The sequence below is a fragment of the Garra rufa genome, chromosome 3 (genome assembly GCF_049309525.1).
Source record: "Garra rufa chromosome 3, GarRuf1.0, whole genome shotgun sequence".
Lineage (NCBI taxonomy): Eukaryota > Metazoa > Chordata > Actinopteri > Cypriniformes > Cyprinidae > Garra > Garra rufa.
In genome coordinates this window covers 51,475,859-51,497,677 of record NC_133363.1, presented here as the reverse complement: position 1 = coordinate 51,497,677, position 21,819 = coordinate 51,475,859, and the positions used below count along the sequence as shown (strand labels likewise).

Sequence of the window (21,819 nt, the reverse complement as noted above, 5' to 3'; positions counted from 1 at the left end):
TTTTGTCAGACAACGGGGTAAATATGAAATAGTGACTGAAACGCAGCCCATTAGGACTACATAACCAGCTCTCGAAGATATAGCCTATCTACACTAAAATCGTGATTCATAATCACGACATTGTCTAAAAAAATCAAATACACATACGATTAAGACAATGGCTGTGCTGTGATTTCGGGCTATACTTGCATGTAAAATAGAGTTAGAAGCATCAGAATATATTTTTTTATCTGAAAATGCTGCTTCTCTGCCGCTCACTGAACAGAGCAGACGCAGATAGAGAGAGAGAGGGAGAGCGTGCGCGCTGGGAAAGCACGACTTCACGCTCGCGCGGCAGTACCAGAGAGTCTCATAAGCTAAATAAGGTTTTTCCAAGAAGTCGCTAGATTTGTCGCTAGGCGCTTTTTTGAAAAAAAGTCGCTAAGGGGGTCTGAAAAGTCGCTAAATATAGCGACAAAGTCGCCAAGTTGGCAACACTGATCAGCAGGCTAGGCTCTCTTTATGGCTCTGGGCTCGGCTAAAGCATACATGACTGTAGTTAACTGTGGTTGGCCTGGCTGTGCGTCACTCAGAAAACAACAGGCCAATCAGAAGAGAGGCTCATGAATATTAATTAGATGGGCCAAAATCTACCTGTTTTTGACAGAGCTCCTAAAAAAGGAGCTGTAAAAATATATTGAGATGGATTTTGGCACTTATACCGCAAATATACAGTAGTCAACATTTGAAGTGGATCAAAATTATTCATCAAATTTGTCCTAAAACAAAAACGAATACCCATTCTTGTCTTAGGACAAATTTTATTAACTTTTTTGATCCACTTCAAATGTTGACTACTGTATATTCTTAAGGACATCAACAACTAAAATAAACCTCCAGAAATGTATACAATATGGGACCTTTAATAGCGAATAGAATCTATTTCACTTATTTACTTAAAATGGCTGTTTAAATAGGCATAATTATAAATAAAGTAATTTAATTTAAATAGCTATTTATTATATTTGTTGCCATTGTGACTGCTCATTAAATATTGCATATAGAGGGTTTGCACTATGTCACGATTTGGTCAGTTACCTGGATATGTGGCCATATTGGCGATACCTGGATGTAAACAACAGCATGGATTGCACGGTTAATGTACTACTGAATATGTTGTTCTGCTAATTTATGTTGTCTAAACCATAGATTAGCGACTGGGCCACTATACGTAAACCATCCGCCATATTGTAATGGTCAACTTGACGTCATTCACCATAGTAATCTAAAAATATTCAAAGATGCCACAATCCTGCAGAGCCAATAATCTGCGAAGCCATAGTACGGTGAATGATGTATAGTTGACATTACAAGAAGGCGGATTTGTCTACGAAATGGTCGAATGGGGCATTTATACAGGGTGTGATTTGCCGGGGGGGATGGGGGGATTTCCCCCCCCTCTGGTCTAAGCATCCCTGCCATTGCTGAATTATTTTTATCCACGGTGGGGATAAAACATCCCGCAAAGCCGCTCCTACGTCTCGATCTAATTAAATTATTCGTGATACGTGCTTTAAAGTCGTCTGAATCAAAGGATTCGCCGTACGCGCTTTGAAGTTGAACATTCTGAATCAAATGATTCGCGATCCGATTGGAGCGCTTCGAAACAGTGAATCTTACTGCGACGCAGTGGTTTACTGATTCGTATTTTCTAAAACACTCCGTTGATACTATGCTCACCTTCTCTATAAAATGTATTCATTGTTTGAAATGAAATCATTACTATTAATAGGCCTAACTTACAATGTTTTTATTAAATTGTGATTACATAATTCAGCTTCCGTCGTATTAAAAACATTTCATGACCTGACACTCATTATCTGGTTCTTGCCTAAAAAGACGGCTAAATAATGCGCTTTGTTAACAGATTACACTAACAGTTTGGTCAACCTCTGCTCATGGAGAGAGAAAAAAAAGTTTTCAGAAGCATCCCCCCCTCTGTTTTTTTCACAAATCGCACCCTGCATATATACATATGGTCTAAATCATGGAAAAAATGTGTGGAAGCTGTTAAATCATAGAGTACTTAGTAAGCAGGAAAGGGTGCAATATTTTGACAAACTAAAGTTTAGATATGTACAAGTAGTATTAATTAAGATATTAGGCTAATATTTCACCCACCTGACCAGAAATGATAAGAACAAACATGAATGTTGTCAAGATTCTTGCCCTGGAAATCCTGGTTAAGCCTGGCCAACCAAAAATGCCTTTTGTTCCTCAGACAGTTTTTTGCACTCTTCTCCTTGATTTGTTATAACTTTTGGCAGTCTATAGTACTCCAAAGGATTTTTCTGGTCTGACCGATTAGTGCAGCCCAAAACATGACAATAATTATTTCAATAGATCATTTTGATCATTTGATAGTCACATTTGGTAAACTATCCACCTTATTTTTCCTGTAAGTGCAAACAGGACCATTTGTAAATTTTATGGGTCTGACTTCTGGTCTCATCTGTACAAAACAGCTCGGTTTGCTACTTGATATTGCAAATTAATGTGTCTTACCATATTATTTGAATGTATTATCTTAATTATGAACATTTACTGCACGTTGTTATTTTGTCGTTATTTCCCTATAGCAACTAATGAACCGGAAGTCTTGCCTATAGACTTACTTCCATGAAGAATAAGGTGGATAGTATCAGATTTAAAAAATGTAATAGTACTAGTGAAACTGAAAAAGATACAAGTCACCATTGGATTACTTATTAACAATTTAGAGATAAGTGCTTGTAACAAAAAAAAGTTAGTTAGTTTTAGGGTTGGGCATCGTTTTGATTTGAACGATTCTGATTCCGATTCCGATTCTTCCTTTCGATTTCGGTTCTTTTCGATTCTCAATTCCGATTCTTTGTGGGCTGGAGTCAAAACATGTCACAGGCTCATTTGATTTCACAGAGGATAATTTTATTTTGATTCAATATGAGTTTTAGTTTTAGGAGCTGCAGCCCATGTAAGCATTAGCAGCAGTAATATTAGGACTGCTACTAGCGTGGGCAATTTGCATAACGCTACATTCATTTACGAGGGAAAAAAATATTTCAGTAACGTTGTTGTTCACCAAATTTGGTCAAGCGCTTTATTGTTAAACTACAATCACTTACCTGATTGTTGTGACGAGGTAACGTTACTAACGTTGGTTAGCGCAGGGTTGCCCGAGGAGGACGAGACAGTGGACCTGCGCAGCACGTCAAACACGCTACACTCCTTAATTTGTACATCATGCAGGCGTAGGTGTTTCATCATATTCGTAGTGCATCCTCCCGTGCAAGATATCATTTTGTCACATGTGTTGCACTGTGCCGACCCAGGCTTTTTTAGTGTGAAATAAAGCCATACTTTTGAGCACCGCTTACCGTGCTCCATAGCTGCAACTGAACAAGCGTGCGGCAAGCACTTCCGGAAATACGGTGGCCACAATGGGAACCAAAACTTGCGTGTTTGGAACCGATGATCGGAATCGAAAACAAATTTTATAAACAATTCCAATGGCATCGTTATTTTTTTAACGGTTCCAAATTGGAACCGGTTCTCGATGCCCAACCCTAGTTAGTTTAAAGGAATAATGTTAAACTGGCTTGCCATAGATGTCAGGGTGTTGTGGAGTATTTTGGGATACCCGCTGTGTGTGTCCCATATTGGAATGACATATGGTGGCAGTCCTAGTAAAGAGAGAGAGAAAGAGGGATTTACTTATCGCCTAGGGCAACTTAATCCCGGGCATATCACTTGTTCTCAAAATGAAACGGAATGTTGAGCTGTCTTCAGTCTATTATTTAACCCCTTGACTTGATTAAATCAGCCAATGCTAAAGCAACTGAATAACAATCAAAACTGTAATCTGTATGACTAACATACATGTCTATTATTTATTCTCCCAATTCTACTTGTGTTTGGATAACAGGCTGACTCAAATCTGTATCCCTTAATATCTCTGTCATTTTATTATGCTGCATAATGATGGAAATATGTAGGTTTGTCTCTAGTGGTTTTCAGTGGTTCCAAGAACACAAAGAAAAACTTTAAGAACACTTTTACATTTATTGACCACAGATGACTTTTATATCACATAATAGTACTGTACTGTATATAATTGTTTTGTGCAAAAAGTTAAAAAAAATTTTAATGACTGAAAAATGAAAATTCATATTCAGTACAGAAATTAAGATACTTCTTAATTCTTAACTGAGAGCTTTCTGGCCCTGCATAGACAGCAACACAACTGAAATGTTCAAGTAGCAGAAAAGTAGTAAGGGCATTGTTAAGATATTTCATGTAACATCAGTGGTTTAACCACTATTTTGTAAAGGTATGAGAATACTTTTTGTGTGCAAAGAAAACAAAATAATGACTTCTGAAGATGAACGAAGGTTTTATGGGTTCGGGACGACATGAGGGTGAGAATTTAATGACAGAATTTTCATTTTTGGGTGAACTAAACCCTTAACTTCCTGCCTAGATAATATCTGCCCTCTCACCTCCAGGCCAACATGTGAAACACCCTTCAGCGTCTGGCTCTCTGAAACTCTACGTGACCATCAGACTAAGCTCAAGGGCTCTTGAGAGGAAATGGCTGACCTAAACCAGTATCAGTCTCTCCTCACCTCTTTCTCCTTCAGATTTTCTGTTGCCAAGGTCAATTACCACCAAGACAAGACCGGGCTACACTTCAGACACCTACAGACTGTTCACAACATTCACCTCCTCCCACTATCTCTCTGACAGCTGCTGAAGTCACAAAGTCACTTTCTAAAATTCACACTCTAACAATAGAGCTGACCATTAAATTCTGACCATACCTTCAAAGTGTTGAACAGATTGGTCACTCTCATTGCTGCTATTCATAAAGAGATGTCTGGTATTTATAGAAGTATGAATGGTCTTCATGTGAGCAGTCTAAAATAATATTGATTGATTCTATCAACAAGCAGGTCTGGGTATGATCTGTGTACTTCCAACAAGGAAATGGGTTTGAGATCTGATTAGGCATTTTATATAATTTTTTGGCAATGTGTAGTTCTGTATCATAATAACTCATTACTATGTACTTTTATACAGGAACAAAACTGTGATGATTTCTTACTTATTCATTTAAGTAAAAATTTCTAATAATATCATTACAAAAGTTTGCTCTTGGCATAATTTTCTTCAAAAATACTTGCTGACAGAGATATGAATAGGGTATTGTTGATTGTGGGAATTTTTCTTAGATCTTTTGCTGATAATTGTTAATGTTGCATTAGGCTCTATGAATAGCCGTGTGGTGGTTATAAAAGAGGTCACTCATGACCTGAAATATCTTTCGCATTTTTAGCCGAAGACAATTCAGCAAAACATCTTGATTACTTGGCTGCTCATCTAATGATTTCTGGCACAGCATTTTGAGAGAAACATTGTTCTCTATAAAGGGGGCATTTAAGTTGAGCTTTTCTAGGGTTTGGAATGTTAATAATTTCTGGCTCATACATGGTTTATTTATTACATATATTATTTTTAATGAAGATATTAATTCTTTTTAATAAGAAATTAAGACATTTATTTGTTTTCCACAAAAATATTAAGCAGCATTTTTATGATTAACACTGATAATAAAAATAAATGTTTCTTGAGCACCACATCAGAATATTAGAATGCTTTCTGAATGATCATGTGAGTAACGGCTGCTGAAAATTCAGCTTCAGCATCACAGAAATAAATTACATTCTAAAATAAAGTTGAAGTCAAAAGTTTGCATACACCTTGTAGAATCTGCAAAATGGTAATTATTTTACCAAAATAAGAGGGATGCATGTTAATTTTTATTTAGTACTGACCTGAATAAGATATTTCACATAAAAAGACGTTTGCATATAGTCCACAAGAGAAAATAATAGTTGAATTTAGAAAAATGACCCTGTTCAAAGTTCACATACACTTGATTCTTAATACTGTGTTGTTACCTAAATAGTCCACAGCTTTGGATGTATGTTTTTTTTGTTTTGTTTTTTGTTCAGTGATAGTTGTTCATGAGTCCCTTGTGTGTCCTGAACAGTTAAACTGACCGCTTTTTCAGAAAAATCCTTCAGGTTCAACAAATTCTTTGCTTTTTCAGCATTTTTGTGTACCTGAACTCTTTCCAACAATGACTGTATGACTTGAAGATCCATCTTTTCACACTGAGGACAACTGAGGGACTCATATGCAACTATTACAGAAGCTTCAAACGCTCACTGATGCTTCAGAAGGAAACACGATGCATTAAGAGCCAGGGGTGTAAACTTTTGAAAAGAATGAAAATGTGTACATTTTTCTTATTTTGCGTAAATATATATATTTTTCATTTAGTACTGCCCTTCAGAAGCTACAGAAAATACTTATATGTTTCCTAGAAGACAAAATAAGTTCAATTTACCCTGATCTTCAAATTCCAAAAGTTTTCACCCTCCAGCTCTTAATGCATTGTGTTTCGTTATGAAGCATCAGTGAGCGTTTGATCCTTCTGTAATAGTTGCATATGAGTCCCTCAGTCCCTCAAAATCATACAGTCATTGTTGGAAAGAATTCAAATACACAAAAATGCTGAAAAACCAAAGAATTTGTGGGACCTAAAGGATTTTTCTAAAGAACAGCGGGCAGTTTAACTGTTCAGGACAAACAAGGGACTCATGAACAACTATCACTAAATTAAAAAACACACCGCTGTGGATCATTCAGGTAACAACACAGTATATGTAAATGTCTTTTATGTGAAATATCTTATTCAGGTCAGTACTAAATAAAAAATAACATGCATTTTGTATGATCCCTCTTATTTTGGTAAAATAACATTTTGCAGATTCTACAAAAGGTGTATGTAAACTTTTTGTCAACTGTATATTGAAATAATAATAATAACCATATTATTAAACCCTAATAATATTTCAAAGTATTACAGATTTATACTGTATTTTTGATCAAATAAATGCAGCATTGGTGAGCATAAAAGACTTTAAAAAAAGCATTAAAAAATCTCACTGACACCAAAACTTTTGAACAGTTGGGTGCATGCATTTTCTTTTGCATGTGACTCGCTCTCAACTGTGATCCCTTTCAGTACATCCTAATTTTCTTCATTGTCCATTTTTGTCCATGTTTCCACCTCCTTCCACCTTCCTCAAGAGGACAAACAACCCCCTTCATCCATACTCCACACCGGATGAGCTCAAAGCATGTCCTTATATGTCCAAATCTCTCAGCTTTAGCAGGAAGAGGCAGTTTATTGAAAGTGCACTCATTGTTTTTGCACCTTATAAACACAGCTAATATGTAAATCATATGGTATGGACTCCACTGACATGCATTTTATAAGCAAAAATCATCATTTTCAAAATTTCATATTTTGTGCTCCAAATTCATTCTTTTTTTGAGCAAATTTTGTCAGAACATCATTATTCCACTTTTTCTTTTGTTGATTCATGCTTTTTAGAAAGAAAAACAGTGACTCAACTAGACTGCACCTACATAAAAACTCATTAGAGAGTCAGAGCAGCTCTGAGAATCACAATGCAGCGGTTCCAGCCCACTCCGGCCGTGCTGCCGGACACTAGCTGAGGCACGCAGCTCCGAGGATCTGATCTATATAGCGGTGCTGCTGCCAGTCTGACAGACTGTATGGTTTCCGCTAATTGGCCGAGCTCGTTTAGTAATGGTCTCACTTTTCCTCGGCCGCCCCCTCTCTTCCGTAGCTCGCACAATGCCTGGAAGTCGCCTAGACCCACATCTCCCTCTCTGTTTTTTTTTCTTCTGTTGTTTTTTCTCGCTCTCTTTTTTCCCTCGCACCAAAGACACAATTGATCCAGTCAGCATCAAAACAAATAGAAGCACAAGGACACACACACGCACTCAACACCCTCGTCTAAAAGATACTTCCGACTCGCATTAACAAACACGGTGCATGTTTCAACATGAACAAAGGACGAATCGGTAATTGCATAATAAATTCTCAAAAGCTCAACACTTATATGCTGTTTTGTGATGAATGGCATTATTATTTGATGTGAAGAGAATTATGATCCATTTCACTTTAATACAAGAAACTGACTGAAATTTGAAACATTTTAAATCATTTGCATGTACACTACCAGTCAAAAGTTTTTGAACAGTAAGATTTTTAATGTTTGTTAAAGAAGTCTCTTCTGCTCACCAAGCCTGATCCAAAGTACAGAAAAAAAGAAATATTTTTACTATTTAAAATAACTGTTTTCTGTTTGAATATATTTGTAAATATAATTTCTGTAATCAAAGCAAAATTTTCAGCATCATAAAAAATCAGCTTTGAAATCACAGGAATAAATTACATTTTAAAATGTATTCAAATAGAAAACAGTCATTTTAAATAGTATTTAAAAAAATGTTTTAATAAATTTGCTGTACTTTGGATCAAATAAATGCAGGCTTGGTGAGCAGGAGAGACTTCTTAAAAAAATTATTTTTAAATCTTAAAAACTTTTTTAAAAAAATCAAAAACTTCTGACTGGTAGTGTATTTGATTTTAGTTATTTTCATTTAAAAATTATTTAGTCCTAATTTTAAGAATATCATTTATTATTATTATTATTATTATTATTATTATTTAAATCTTATGAACAATATAATAAATGACCAGTGTATTATACTAAAATATTATAACATCAAAATATTTCTCTTTATGAATATTTAGATAAAATTAAAAAAATTTTGAGATATGTTAAGGATTACATTTAAAAGTGTAATTAAAATTATTAGTGTTTCTAAATATAAGCGTACAGTGATGCCAAAGGCAATCGAAATGTAAAAAACATGAAATTGCATAATTGCAAAATCAGCTAAAAGCAATAATCAAACAAAATCTCTAATTCTGGCTAATAACCAGTTTCATGCTAATATATTATACAATTTTAAGCAATCATTGACTGGTGGACAATAAAAAAATGAAACTAAAATTATTTGAAGAAGCCTGAACAATATTTAGGGGTCAGTTTTGTAATGGCTCTTATGCTCACTGAAAATACAGTAAAAGCAGTAATATTGTGAAATATCATTACAATTTAAAATACTTGTAAAACATAATTTATTCCTGTGATAACATACATTTTTCTTTTATTTTATTACTCCAGTCTTCATTGTTTTTAAATGACTAGTGTTACATTTTTTTTTCTTTTTGGAGCAAACAATGATGTCAAAGGTAATCTATATGTACAAAAAAAAAAAAAGTCTATATTCTCCTGTATCCTTACTCTTTTGTTATTATAAAATTTCAATAAACAAATTAAGCAAATAAATAAATAAATAAAATATATAGCCTAATACTGGCCAATAGCCAGGCAAGTCAAAATAATCATTGCCTTGTGCATGAGAAAAAATAAAATATTGAGAAAACCTAATATTTAAAGAGCAAAATTTCATATAGACTTCATTGTCAGTGTCCATATGACCATTTGTAAGTGTTCCCTCCAAACTCTCCATGAACCGTGAGTAAAGAAGGTGAGGTAACTTTCCGCTTGTTTTTGAGCTATTGGAGACCTACACGGGCCCCCATATCCCCTGTCTCATTCTCCTGCCTGCTTTATTGACGGATGTCCTGCGCAGGCGTTTCATCCCCGTCTCTGACTCTGTGTGTGTGTGTGTATAATTGTGTGTGTCTCACAGGAAGCCTTAAGGGGGGGCAGGCTGTGAAGCAGAGGGGGTGTTCCATAGTTCCTGCACATCTGCAGGCTGCATTTCTCTAGGTGTCGCTCAGTTGTTTTTCGATCGTGAGAGAGGGATATCACCCATATCACTTTTTTTTAAAACTCTCCTATTTCCTTCCGCTCATTGCCCATAACAAGCTTCCAGAAGCACACACACACGCATACACACTCCTGTCACAGGAAGCCAGACTGAGGTTTCCGGCAACCCTTGAGAGAGGCAGGTGAGGCCTAATTGGGCCGTACCTGCTGACCTGGCTGCATTCGCCGAGTTGCTTATCTTTGGTATGAACTAAGGTCGTGCCCTTTGTTTAGGCCATGTTTACTGTGCAACCTGGTTCAATCAGTGCATTCTAAATTACTTATAGGAAGTTAACTCTCCAGACTCATTTCAGATGGCCTACTTAGATTGCTAACGTATCCTCAGCGTTCTGGAGTTGATTAAATTAAGTTTGGTGCAATACTTATCCTGCAATGTTTGTGCTGACATGAATAATGTCTTAATGTAGATATTAAACATGGGAATCTTATATACATAAACATTTTATCCACAAATGTAGATTAGTGGATAACATTTTCTAAAAAGCTGTTGAAATATAAGAATAAAAAGTTAGGATTTTGTTGGATATACAGTTGAAGTGAAAAGTTTACATACACCTTGCAGAATCTGGAAAATGTTAATTATTTTACCAAACCAAAAAGAGGGGTCATACAAAATGCATGTTTTTTTTTTTATTTAGTACTGACCTGAATAAGATATTTCACATAAAAGACATTTACATGTAGTCTACAAAAGAAAATAATAGTTGAATTTATAAAAAATGACCCTGTTCAAAAGTTTACATACACTTGATTCTTAATACTGTGTTGTTACCTGAATGATCCTCAGCTGGTTTTTTAGTGATAGTTGTTCACGTGTCCCTTGTTTGTCCTGAACAATTAAACTGTCTGCTGTTCTTCAGAAAAATCTTTCAGGTCCCACAAGTTATTTTGGTTTTTCAGCATTTTTGAACCCTTTCCAACAATGACTGTATGATTTTGAGATCCATCTTTTCACGCTGAGGACAACTGTGGTACTCATATGCAACTATTACAGAAGGAAACATAATGCATTTAGAGCTGGGGGTGAAAACTTTTTACATTTTAAGATCAGGGTAAATTTAACTTATTGTGTCATGTACCTACCTTCTGTAGCTTCCGAATGGCAATGAAAAAAATATGATAAAAATGAAAACAATATGATATTTAGGCAAAATAAGAAAAAAAGTATACATCCTCATTCCGTTCAAAAGTTTACAGCCCCCACTCTTAATGGCATCAGTGAGCGTTTGAACCTTCTGTAATAATTGCATATGAGTCCCTCAGTTGTCCTCAGTGTGAAAAGATGGATCTCATTGTTGGAAAGTGTTCAAATACACAAAAATGCTGAAAAACCAAAGAATTTGTGGGACCTGAAGGATTTTTCTGAGGAACAGCAGGCAGTTTAACTGTTTAGGACAAACAAGGGACTCATGAACAACTATCACAAAAAAAGAAAAGAAAGAAAAAACACAGCTGTGGATCATTCAGGTAACAACACAGTATTAAGAATCAAGTGTATTTAAACTTTTGAACAGGGTCATTTTTATAAATTCAACTATTATTTTCTCTTGTGGACTATATGTAAATGTATTTTATGTTAAGTATCTTATTCAGGTCAGTACTAAATAAAAATAACATGCATTTTGTATGATCCCTTTTATTTTGGTAAAATAATGAACATTTTGCAGATTCTGCAAGGTCTATGTAAACATTTGACTTCAACTGTATTTATTGTGAGTTTATTCTTATCAGATTGTTTAATTTCTGATATACTGAAACTAAAGTAATAACACTGAAATGTATATATTTTACAGTATATATTGTGCATATATTGTACATACACACACACACACACACACAAAATTAGCTGAGACTGTTTTAGATTTACCTGATACATTAAAAATGTACTTTGCAGCAATCGATTCCACAGTTCTACCTGATCTTATATTAATTTGCCTTGTCATTGGCCTCAATCCTCAAAAGACAAGTTTGTCAGAAGAATTCTAATGGCAAAGTTGATGTATTTGCACAGACTTCCTCTGAGATAGTTTCCCTTGTCCTGGACAGAGACTGGGTCGTGCACGTTTGCTTTGGTTAGCTGAACTCCTGGACAGTGTTGACAGAACATCTGACCCGTTGACAATGCTCATAAGCCCACGCAGGCCAACACACCCTATACACACTCTAACACACAAACCTACATTCCCTGAATTCTTCACTTTCAATACAAACACTAGCAAAACACACGCAACATGCATCAAAAAGCACTCTACCCACTTTCCTGTCATCATTAAACACAAAAGATCTCTAATACACAACTATAAATACTGGACACACGGGGGCCTGGAGCCTTTTCCCGCTGAGCTTCCAGCGCGTGGGCAGCATAGGGGGATTCTGGCTTGTGTTTTTTTCCCCTGATCACAGACCATCTAGATCCGGACCTCAGGCATTATAAGAAAGGCCACCAAACTGACCCAGGAGCAGTGTGAAAAGGCAGCTTCTACTAACACAGGAAATAAACACCCTGGCTGAATGAGACTTCCTGCACAGCGTTATAAAGGATACTCTCTCGTAGGTCAGACTGGTCAGTTGTTCAGAGACACATCTGAGTGAGGGAGGTTAGACCGTGTGTGTGCGGCGGCTAGGATCACAAGAGAGGGGCTGTAAGAACAGGGCGGCGTGTGTTCTCGTCCCTGCTGGTCGGGGTGAGTTTTCCGTTAAATTTCTTTATGCATATTTAGACTGTATAGCTGTTTTTATGCAGAGAAATTGTTTTACTTCTAGCATATGAACTTATCAACTAAAATCAAAATGCTTTTTGATTGTTACGCTCAAACCACATGCAAAATATCTTTGAGGTTAAGAATAAGATTTCATTGTTTTTTGGAGTGGAGGCCGATTGCAGGGAAACTGCAATGAATGAATGAAAACATGGTCATTTTTCCACCAATCTCAAATCTTGCAGTTATATTTTTTACTCTGAATTATAATCACAATGCATTTGCTAAAAGGTGGTGTGGAATTTAGTAACTTTAAAAAATAAAGCTTTATTGTCCCCATTAGATGTTTTGCTACTAACTGGACTTATGCAAAAGTGTCTGTGCATCACAATTATATTGTGTATTATATTTTACAGTTTTGCAGAATACTTCTGCAAACATTGTTTATAAAATAACATTTTATTTTACACATTATACTTAATGCATTTGAGTTCGAATTATTTCTTTTCGGATTAATACATTTTCTAATTTTTATATTTTTACGGCAGGTACGAGTAGGGAGCTGGCCTCCCCAAATAGACGGTTTTAAAATCTCATTTCGTCGTCTTTGTCAGGTAAAAATGTGCTTTTGTTTACCATACATAGTTTCTAATGGTTTACATTTTTAACATTTGATAAATATACAACTTAAATTGTGACCATGAACCACAAAACCAGTCTTAAGTAGCACGGGTATATTTGCAGCAATAGCCAAACATACATTGTATGGGTCAAAATTATTGCCAAAAAATCATTATGATATTAAGTAAAGATCATGTTCCATGAAGCTATTTAGTACATTTCCAGCCATAAATATATCAAAACTTAATTTTTGATTAGTAATATGCATTGCTAAGAACTTTTTGACAACTTTAAAGGTGATTTAGAGATTCCTTCTGATTCCAGATTTTCAAATAGGTGTATCTCTGTCAGATATTGTCCTATCCTAACATATTTCAATATAAAGCTTATTTATTCAGCTTTCAGACAATGTATAAATCTCATTTCATAAAATTGACACTTATGACAGGTTTTGTGGTTCAGGGTCACAATTATAATATTATTTATAAATATAAGTTAATTCTAAATGGCTTTAGAAGTCTTAGTTTATTTTATTAATTTATTTATTTTTTACATTTTATAAACATACATTTTAAATTATAATATTATTAATAAAATCAAAGCATATTTTATTTATATTATATTATTGCTAACTGCATTTTTTAAATCTGTACATCTTGTTTATTAGTTCTGAATGATGCTTGATGCTTGATGATCCTTTATCAAACAGAAAAAATAATGCAAATGGAAGAAGAATACCGAAGCCCCTCCGTGCATGCTTCTGCAGGCCATGTGATGGAGGTGAAAGGCTACATTAAGGAGTTCACGCGTCACTCCAACGACGTGTTGCTGAACTTAAATGAACTGCGGCATCGGGACATCCTTACAGATGCCACGCTGCTGGTGGGCACCGCCAAGCTGCGCGCCCACTGCGCTGTGCTCATCGCATGCAGGTTGGTCAACAGGGAGTGCCGTGATGTACAGCCATTCACTTTCTCGCACGCTCCCTCACTTCTTTCCTGCCCCCTCTGCCATTTTTCCTGTTTGTGCCAAGATTTGTCTTTGTTTGAAGACATTAGCTCACCCCTGCATGAGATCATATTCCGCCTGCGGCATATCTTTTGTCTCACAGGTGTATCACAATAGACACACTTTTTTGTTTTTATAGTTTGTAGATGCCTTTGTTTTTTTTCTTTTCTTCCATTGTTTCTACATTTAAAGTTTTTTTAAATACATTTTTGAATCCATGTTTTGCAACTAAATAAACACGTGTTTTTCCACAGTGGATTCTTTTACACACTCTTCTCTCGTCGAGCGGCCGGTTCTGGCGGTGAGCGGGGGTTTTCACTCACCCTGCCCGAGGGGCTGGACGCAGGCAGCGTGTCCCTGCTGCTGGACTTCATGTACACCTCCTGCCTCCCTCTCACGCCCCGGACAGTATCTGGTGTGCTCGCCGCTGCCACCTATCTGCAGATGGAGCATGTCGCTGACACCTGTCGAGCATTTATTCACAGGTGAGACCGTGAGAATAAGTCCAAAGCAGAGGAAATAGCACAACACTAATTCCTAGTAACTATTTCTGGCGACACTAGAGACAATGGTGCTACAAATTTGATTAGAGCACAAACTTTATGCAAATAAGCAGCAATGTGACACAGAAAGTACAAAAATATGTTCTTGGAACGTTTTGCATTAACTAGAAAAGGTTATTTTAGTGGTTAAGGTTGCTTCTGTGCTAATGTTAATAAAGAACAGATAACTTTGAACAAACGTTCAGTCAGTGTTACCTGAGAAATGTTTGTTCATAAATTTGAGTGAACCTTGGCAGAAAGTTCTAAGAACATTCTCTGTTAGCTGTGGACTCTACCAATGATTTATCAGACTAAAGGTACAAAGTCGTCACTGGGTTAGTATGCTAAGATACAAAGGCTAAAAGGTGCATCTTTGTATCTCGCTTACCCATATATGGTACATTTTATAGTTGAAGTCAAAAGTTTACACACACCTTGCAGAGTTTGCAAAAATAAGAGGGATCATTCAAAATGCATGTTATTTTTATATTTAGTACCAACCTGAATAAGATTTCACATAAAAGATGTTTACATATAGTCCACAAGAAAAAATAAAAGTTGAATTTATAGAAATGAAAAAAAAAAAACTTTACATACACTTGATTTTTAATATTGCATTACCTGAATGATCCACAGCTGTTTTTTTTTTTTTTTTTTTTTTGTTTAGTGATAGTTGTTCATGAGTCCTGAACAGTTAAACTGCCTGCTGTTCTTCAGAAAAAAAATCCATTAGGTCCCCGAAAATTCTTCGGTTTTTCAGCATTTTTGTATATTTGAACATCTTTTCACACTGAAGACAACTGAGGGACTCATATATCCAACTATTACAGAAGGCTCACTGACGCTTCAGAAGGAAACATGATGCATTAAGAGCCAGGGGTGTAAACTTTTGAATAGAATGAAGAAATTTCTTATTTTGCCTAAAGTATCATTTTTTTTTTTATTTAATACTGCCCTTCAGAAGCTACAGAAGATACTTACATGTTTCTCACATTTTAATAGTACCTTTGGAAAGGGTACTGGCCCAGTGACAGTTTTGTACCTTTTTATCTAAGAGTGTAGGAGTGCAGACAGTAATTCACTACCTGATACAGAACTGGATTTAGCAAGTCAAGTAGCCAAAGAAACTCTTCCTTTTTCTTTTTCCACCTTTTTCTTTTGGTCATTTGTAAATGTTATGGGTCTGGCTTCTGGTCTCCTCCATGTCCAGCTATTTTTAGCTGTGCAAAACAGCTTGTTTTGCTGCTTTATATTGCAAATTGATGCGTCTTACCATATTAAATGTATAACAGTTTTCTGTTTATTGCATGTTGTTATTCTTCTCGTAATTTCCCTATAGCGGCTAATGCACTGGAAGTCTCACCCATAGGCTTTTGTTCCATATTAAAGAAAAAGGTGGATAACTGTCATTGTGAACGCGCCTTTACCCTATTTATCAGCTCATGCATTCCATGGTGTTGGTGTTGCTAGTGCAATGTAATGTTCTTGAATCTATAAACTAAAAGTTTGTTCTTTTCTCTGTAGTGAAAGAATCTCGTTGAGTCCTTCTCTGATGGAGCCAGCCTCCAGAGCACCCCTTGGTGGAAGGTCACCACCTGCTCATCCCACCATCTTCTCCTCCCCAATCAGGCCTACAGCTGAGGCAGAAGATCCCATCCCAGACCGAGCCAGGTAAAAGAGTTATAGAGGGATTGTCTGATAATAAGTATCCCATCTCAAAAAATTATTAAAAAGGCATAAAATGCATTGACTGTATTTACAGGGTTCCAAGTGAGAGCTTTGCCTCACCAGATCCAGAATCTTGCCTGATTGCTATCCCCAAGTCTCAGACCCTAAAATTAGAGGAATCTTCACCTGCAACCCCATCCACACCATCTCCAGACAGTCCTTCCCATTCCAGCGGGCAGCCCAACTCACCTGCTGAGTCCAGCGGCTGCAATCTTTCTCCCCAACTGAAGGTGTGCATGTATGATTTCTTCATGTGACACTGAAGAATTGACTGAAATCTATTTACTAATTAAGCTAATTTCAATATTTATTCCTTACAGAAGCGATCTGAATCCAAGCCTACTCCTGACCCAAAGGCCTGTAACTGGAAGAAGTACAAGTACATTGTCCTTAACCCTCTGTGTGCCACACCTATAAAGGAGGAGGAGCCTGGAGAGGAGCAGCAAGAACAAAGCCACACCCCCTTTGACAATGATGGGATGGAGGTCTCATCTAAAACAACAAATAAAATTTGGACAGGAGAGGAGACTGGAATCAATAATAGGTGTGTTGTGTTCCTTTTAAGTAAATTAATTACGGAACTTCCGACGTAACTGATTAATAACATATTTTTATTTTGGATTTACCAAAATTGTGACATACAACATACTGACCATTGTTCTGTTTCCTCCAGGAAAACCTTGTCTCTTCCATATAACACACCACAGCAAAAAATATATTTTAGTCCTCATCATGTCATGGACCGCAATTTGCAGCCCCTGCCGCTTTCGATCAGTGAGGATAAGGGTGAGTAAGCATCTCTTAGCTTTAGTCTGAATAGATACGCTTACAAAAATCCACACACTCATCTGATTTTTAATTCTTTTCATTTTGTTAGGTCTTTGCAGTCCTTACGTTTGTACCCAAATTGCCCATCAGAGTCATTTACTGGGCCAACACCCAATCAAGTTTGAGAACCTCTCTACACAGCTCAGTTACCCTGGAAATCAAGCCACAAACACAAAACCTTCCTGCCCAGGTGAGGCTGCTGACTCAACAGATAATGATGGCTGAACAGTGTAACCTACTTAGAAATTAGAAAGTTGTGGAAACTACTTATAGTTGAGATTATAAAATGTTATTTTAAATATTACTTAAAATTATGCTACCAGTCAAAAAAAAAAAAAAAAAAAGATTTTAATGTTTTTGCTCACCAAGCCTGCATTTATTTGATCCAATTTTTTTTACTGTTTAAAATAACTGTTTTATATTTTAATGTATTTTAAAATGTAATTTATTCCTGGGATCAAAGCTAAATTTTCAGCATCATTACTCCAGTCTTCAGTGTCACATGATCTTTCAGAAATCATTCTAATTTACTGATTTGCTGTTCAAGAAACATTTATTATGGAACAGAAAGAACCAAAGATCTATTTCAGATAAATGCTGTTCTTCTGAACTTTCTATTCATCAAAGAAACTTCGACTGTTTTCAACATAATAATAATAAATGTTTTTTGAGCAGCAAATCAGAATATTAAATTGATTTCCGAAGGATCATGTGACTGGAGTAATGATGCTAAAAATTCAGCTTTGAAATTGCAGTAATAAATTACATTTCAAAATATATTCAAATAGAAAACAGTTATTTTAAATAGTAAAAATGTTACTGTTTTTGCTGTACTTTGGATCCAATAAATGCAGGCTTGGTGAGCAGAAGAGACTTCTTTAAAAAAAAAAAAACATAAAAAATCTTACTGTTCAAAAACTTTTGACTGGTAGTGTATTTTTCAAAGAAAATTTTTTTTAAGGTTAATTTTAGTTAGTTATTTTGGTTTATTATTTTGATTATGTAAATAAATAAACATGACAAGTTCTAACCTCATTCATTTGATCTCTCTTTACTCTCGCTGACTCCAGGAGACAAACCTTACCGCTGTAATGTGTGTGGAGCTCAGTTCAACCGGCCTGCGAATTTAAAGACTCATTCCCGCATCCACTCTGGAGAAAAGCCCTACCGCTGCGACACATGCGGAGCCAGATTTGTCCAGGTACATCTGCACAGAATTACATATGTGATTCTTATTTTCAAGCATTTAAAATATATTCTTGAGTATATAGGTGCAAAGAGTTATATATGTTTATTTATTAATTATTGTTGTTATTTACACATACATACATATGCATAAATGTATGTCAAAACAAATGTGGATTTTATTGTCTTTTTCCTTGTTGAAAAGCATCAATAAAAAGATTTAAACTAAAATCATATTTTTGTGAAATGTATGTATTGTAGGTAGCTCACCTGCGTGCCCATGTTCTGATCCACACCGGGGAAAAGCCATACCCATGTAACACCTGTGGAACACGTTTCCGCCACCTACAGACGTTGAAGAGCCACCTGCGCATCCACACTGGAGAGAAGCCTTACAGCGTCAGTTTTATTTAAACACATATATCTTAATATCTATCTATCTGTCTACCGCTGTACCTATGTACTGCAAAATAATGTTGTAATCTCACTCTCTGCTCTAAACTTTTCTTCCAGTGTGAGAAATGTCATCTCCACTTCCGTCATAAGAGCCAGCTGAGGCTTCACCTGAGACAGAAACACGGGGCGATCACCAACACCAAGATCCGCTACAAGGTTCTGGCTGACCCGTACCAACCTGGGCCAACCCTGCTTCAAGCTTGCTAAGGGGCATGTCGAAACATCTCAGGCACCATTGCTATATGCTCTTTCTGCAGATAGGTCAAAATTTAGACTAAAGATTAATGGATCTATAAAACTGTATTGTAAAGAGTTTAAAGAGGTGGAGTACTGCATTCGAGGACAGCTTCCCTATAAACATACCAATGAATGTATTCTTCCAAGAATGCAGTACTCCTGCGCTAGATGTGCTGACTATTATTTTTATTATTTGTTTAAATATTAATATTTATTTTGCTTTGCATATTTTATGATCCTCATGCTATTTAATCATAGTTGTCATATTGGCCACTTTTTCTGTGGCAGGAAAAATGGTGAAAATTATCATCAAAAAGTATACAGCCCCGTTCAGATGGTAATTGTTTCTCAATTGTTTTGACAATATGAGCAACAATTATTATCCAAAAAAGGCTTAAGACAGTAAAATGAAGCATTTAATTTGAAAATACTTCAGTAGATATGAAAAGAGTTACTTAAGAGATGGTTTGCGGCAGAATGTGAAGGCGTTTATTAGGAGTTCAGATTGGAAGTTTAAAAGTTGGGTAAAGGTCAAATTGATTAGATTTATGGAATTCTGCAAGAAAGTAGGAAAGATTATGAAAGGAAGATACATAAGAAGAAAGGAAGTGAAAAGAAGGAATGAAGCATGTTTGAGAAAGAACAGATCATGTTTTTAGTTAAAATGCTGTAATTTTATTTATTTATTTTGTTTTGTTTGTTTGTTTTGCCCAAAAGTATTGTTTTTCTTTTTTGCTCTGGTCTATGTACTATATTCTGTTTCCTATTTAACAGAACAACCAGAAGAGCTAACTCAAATATAACCTCTTAGTTGCTTATTTACCAGTTACTCATTATGTCAATGTACTAATTTAAAAGGCCTGGAGCCAAAGAAAATTTGTAGAGGATTAGCCTCCCAGTGTATCTTTGTAATGATTCCTTATTTTGAAGAGACCGTTTCATTTGATAATTTAATGGTGTATTATATTTGCTGAGAGTCCAAGCAGGTTGAGGACTCACACTAGCCAAATTAATATACATGTAAAGAGTGATAATGATAAAGATGATGATGAGGATAATGATGTCAACAATATTATGTTGCGCTCTTTTGCTGGACAAAGACAAGACCTATTTTATATAAATTAAAGCTAAATTAATTTCTCATTATTGTGTGTGTGTGTGTGTGTGTGTGTGTGTGTGTGTGTGTGTGCTTGCTTCATTGTTATAGAATCATGGCATTAATATTTAAATTTATTTTATTTTAAATAAAAAATTTATGTATGGTTTTGCATTTAGTTAACTATAATAACCCTGCTCAGCTGTTTTCACACAATCCTACTTCTTCAAAATCACATGAATAGTGTAAGCGTCTCTCAAATATGGAACTGGCTAAACCTGAAAGTAGTCAGTCAAGGCACTTACTAAGTAAACGGAAATGTTTCGAATCCAACTTAAATGCTTGTCTAATTCTTAGAGCCCAGAAGAACAAAGAATTCACCTCTTAGCCCTTCCTTCCTCTGATTAGCTCACAACTCAGACCCCTCGACTCACCCTAAAGTGTCTCAGCTTCTCTACGGGTGGTGCTGGAATAAAAACAATGGAGCAGCTGGCACCTGTTTCCGGTCTTAGACAAAAGCAGGCCTCATACACTGTATACCTGTTTGTCTATATGTATAGTTCTGTATGGAAGTTTTCCTCTTAAGTTGACCTATGAGCACCACCCGCTGTTTCAAGATCAAACATTAAAACTGCTCTCAGATCCGTGCTCTCACGTGCCAACCAGCAGTTTTGAGGTTTGGTCCTATTCCTTTTTTCATCTCCTTCCAAAAGGCAAACATGTGACATGAATTTATCGGTAAAAAACTGTAAAAATGCTACGGTAAGAACCTGTGAAATGGTTAACGGTAAGTTCCCCTTTTATATACGGTGAAAAACTGTGTTGGACATTGCATGACATTACACTAGTACCCTGCAAAAAATGCATTTATTTCTTAGATTTTTTGTCTTGTTTCCAGCCAAAATATCTGCAAATTCTTAAATCAAGAAAGATTTTCTAGACATAATTGAGTTTTTTCAATTTACGGTTGTTCATTCACTGTAAATTTGACATTCTTTTTCTTCCAAAAATGGTATCACTGCAAAAAATGCATTTCTTACTTAGATGTTTTTTTCTTGTTTTCAGCCAAAATATCTAAAAATTCTTAAATCAAGAAGGATTTTCTAGACAAGTAAAGATTATTTTCTTGTTTTCAGAAAAAACAAGTCAAAATTAATTGAGTTTTTGTTTAGAATAAGCAAAATACTCTGTCAGTGGGGTAAGCAAAAAAAAAAAAAAATCAAATTTTAAACAGAAAACAAGATTCTTTTTCTTACCCCATTGGCAGATTATTTTGCTTGTTTCAAGCAAAAATGCACTTAATTTTGACTTGTTTTTTCTGAAAACATAACATTTTTTACTTGTCTAGAAAATCCTTCTTGATTTAAGAATGTTTAGATATTTTGGCTGGAAACAAGACAAAACAAAGTAAGAAATGCATTTTTTGCAGTGATACCATTTTTGGAAGTGAAAAAGAATGTTTTAATATTTGATGTTTTTTTTTTTGTTTGTTGAAATAACTTTTTCTTCTTAGTTTTTTCTTGCCAGTTTTGTACATTATGGTTGCATGTACATCTAATGTTGTTAAATTAAGGTTTTTTGCATTATTTCAGTCT

General features: G+C 35.6%; 1 protein-coding gene across 1 annotated transcript; it reads left to right on the top strand.

Moving 5' to 3' along the window:
- The first annotated feature begins 12,401 nt into the window (after nt 1-12,401).
- bcl6b (BCL6B transcription repressor) lies at nt 12,402-20,260 on the top strand. The gene is made up of 12 exons (XM_073837275.1): nt 12,402-12,508; nt 13,072-13,137; nt 13,854-14,076; nt 14,407-14,637; nt 16,219-16,365; nt 16,457-16,652; nt 16,743-16,966; nt 17,096-17,208; nt 17,300-17,440; nt 18,321-18,451; nt 18,697-18,834; nt 18,949-20,260. Exons 3-12 carry the CDS (start codon nt 13,862-13,864, stop codon nt 19,096-19,098), a joined length of 1,686 nt encoding a protein of 561 aa, XP_073693376.1. The 5' UTR covers nt 12,402-12,508; nt 13,072-13,137; nt 13,854-13,861; the 3' UTR covers nt 19,099-20,260.
- The last annotated feature ends 1,559 nt before the right edge of the window (nt 20,261-21,819 follow it).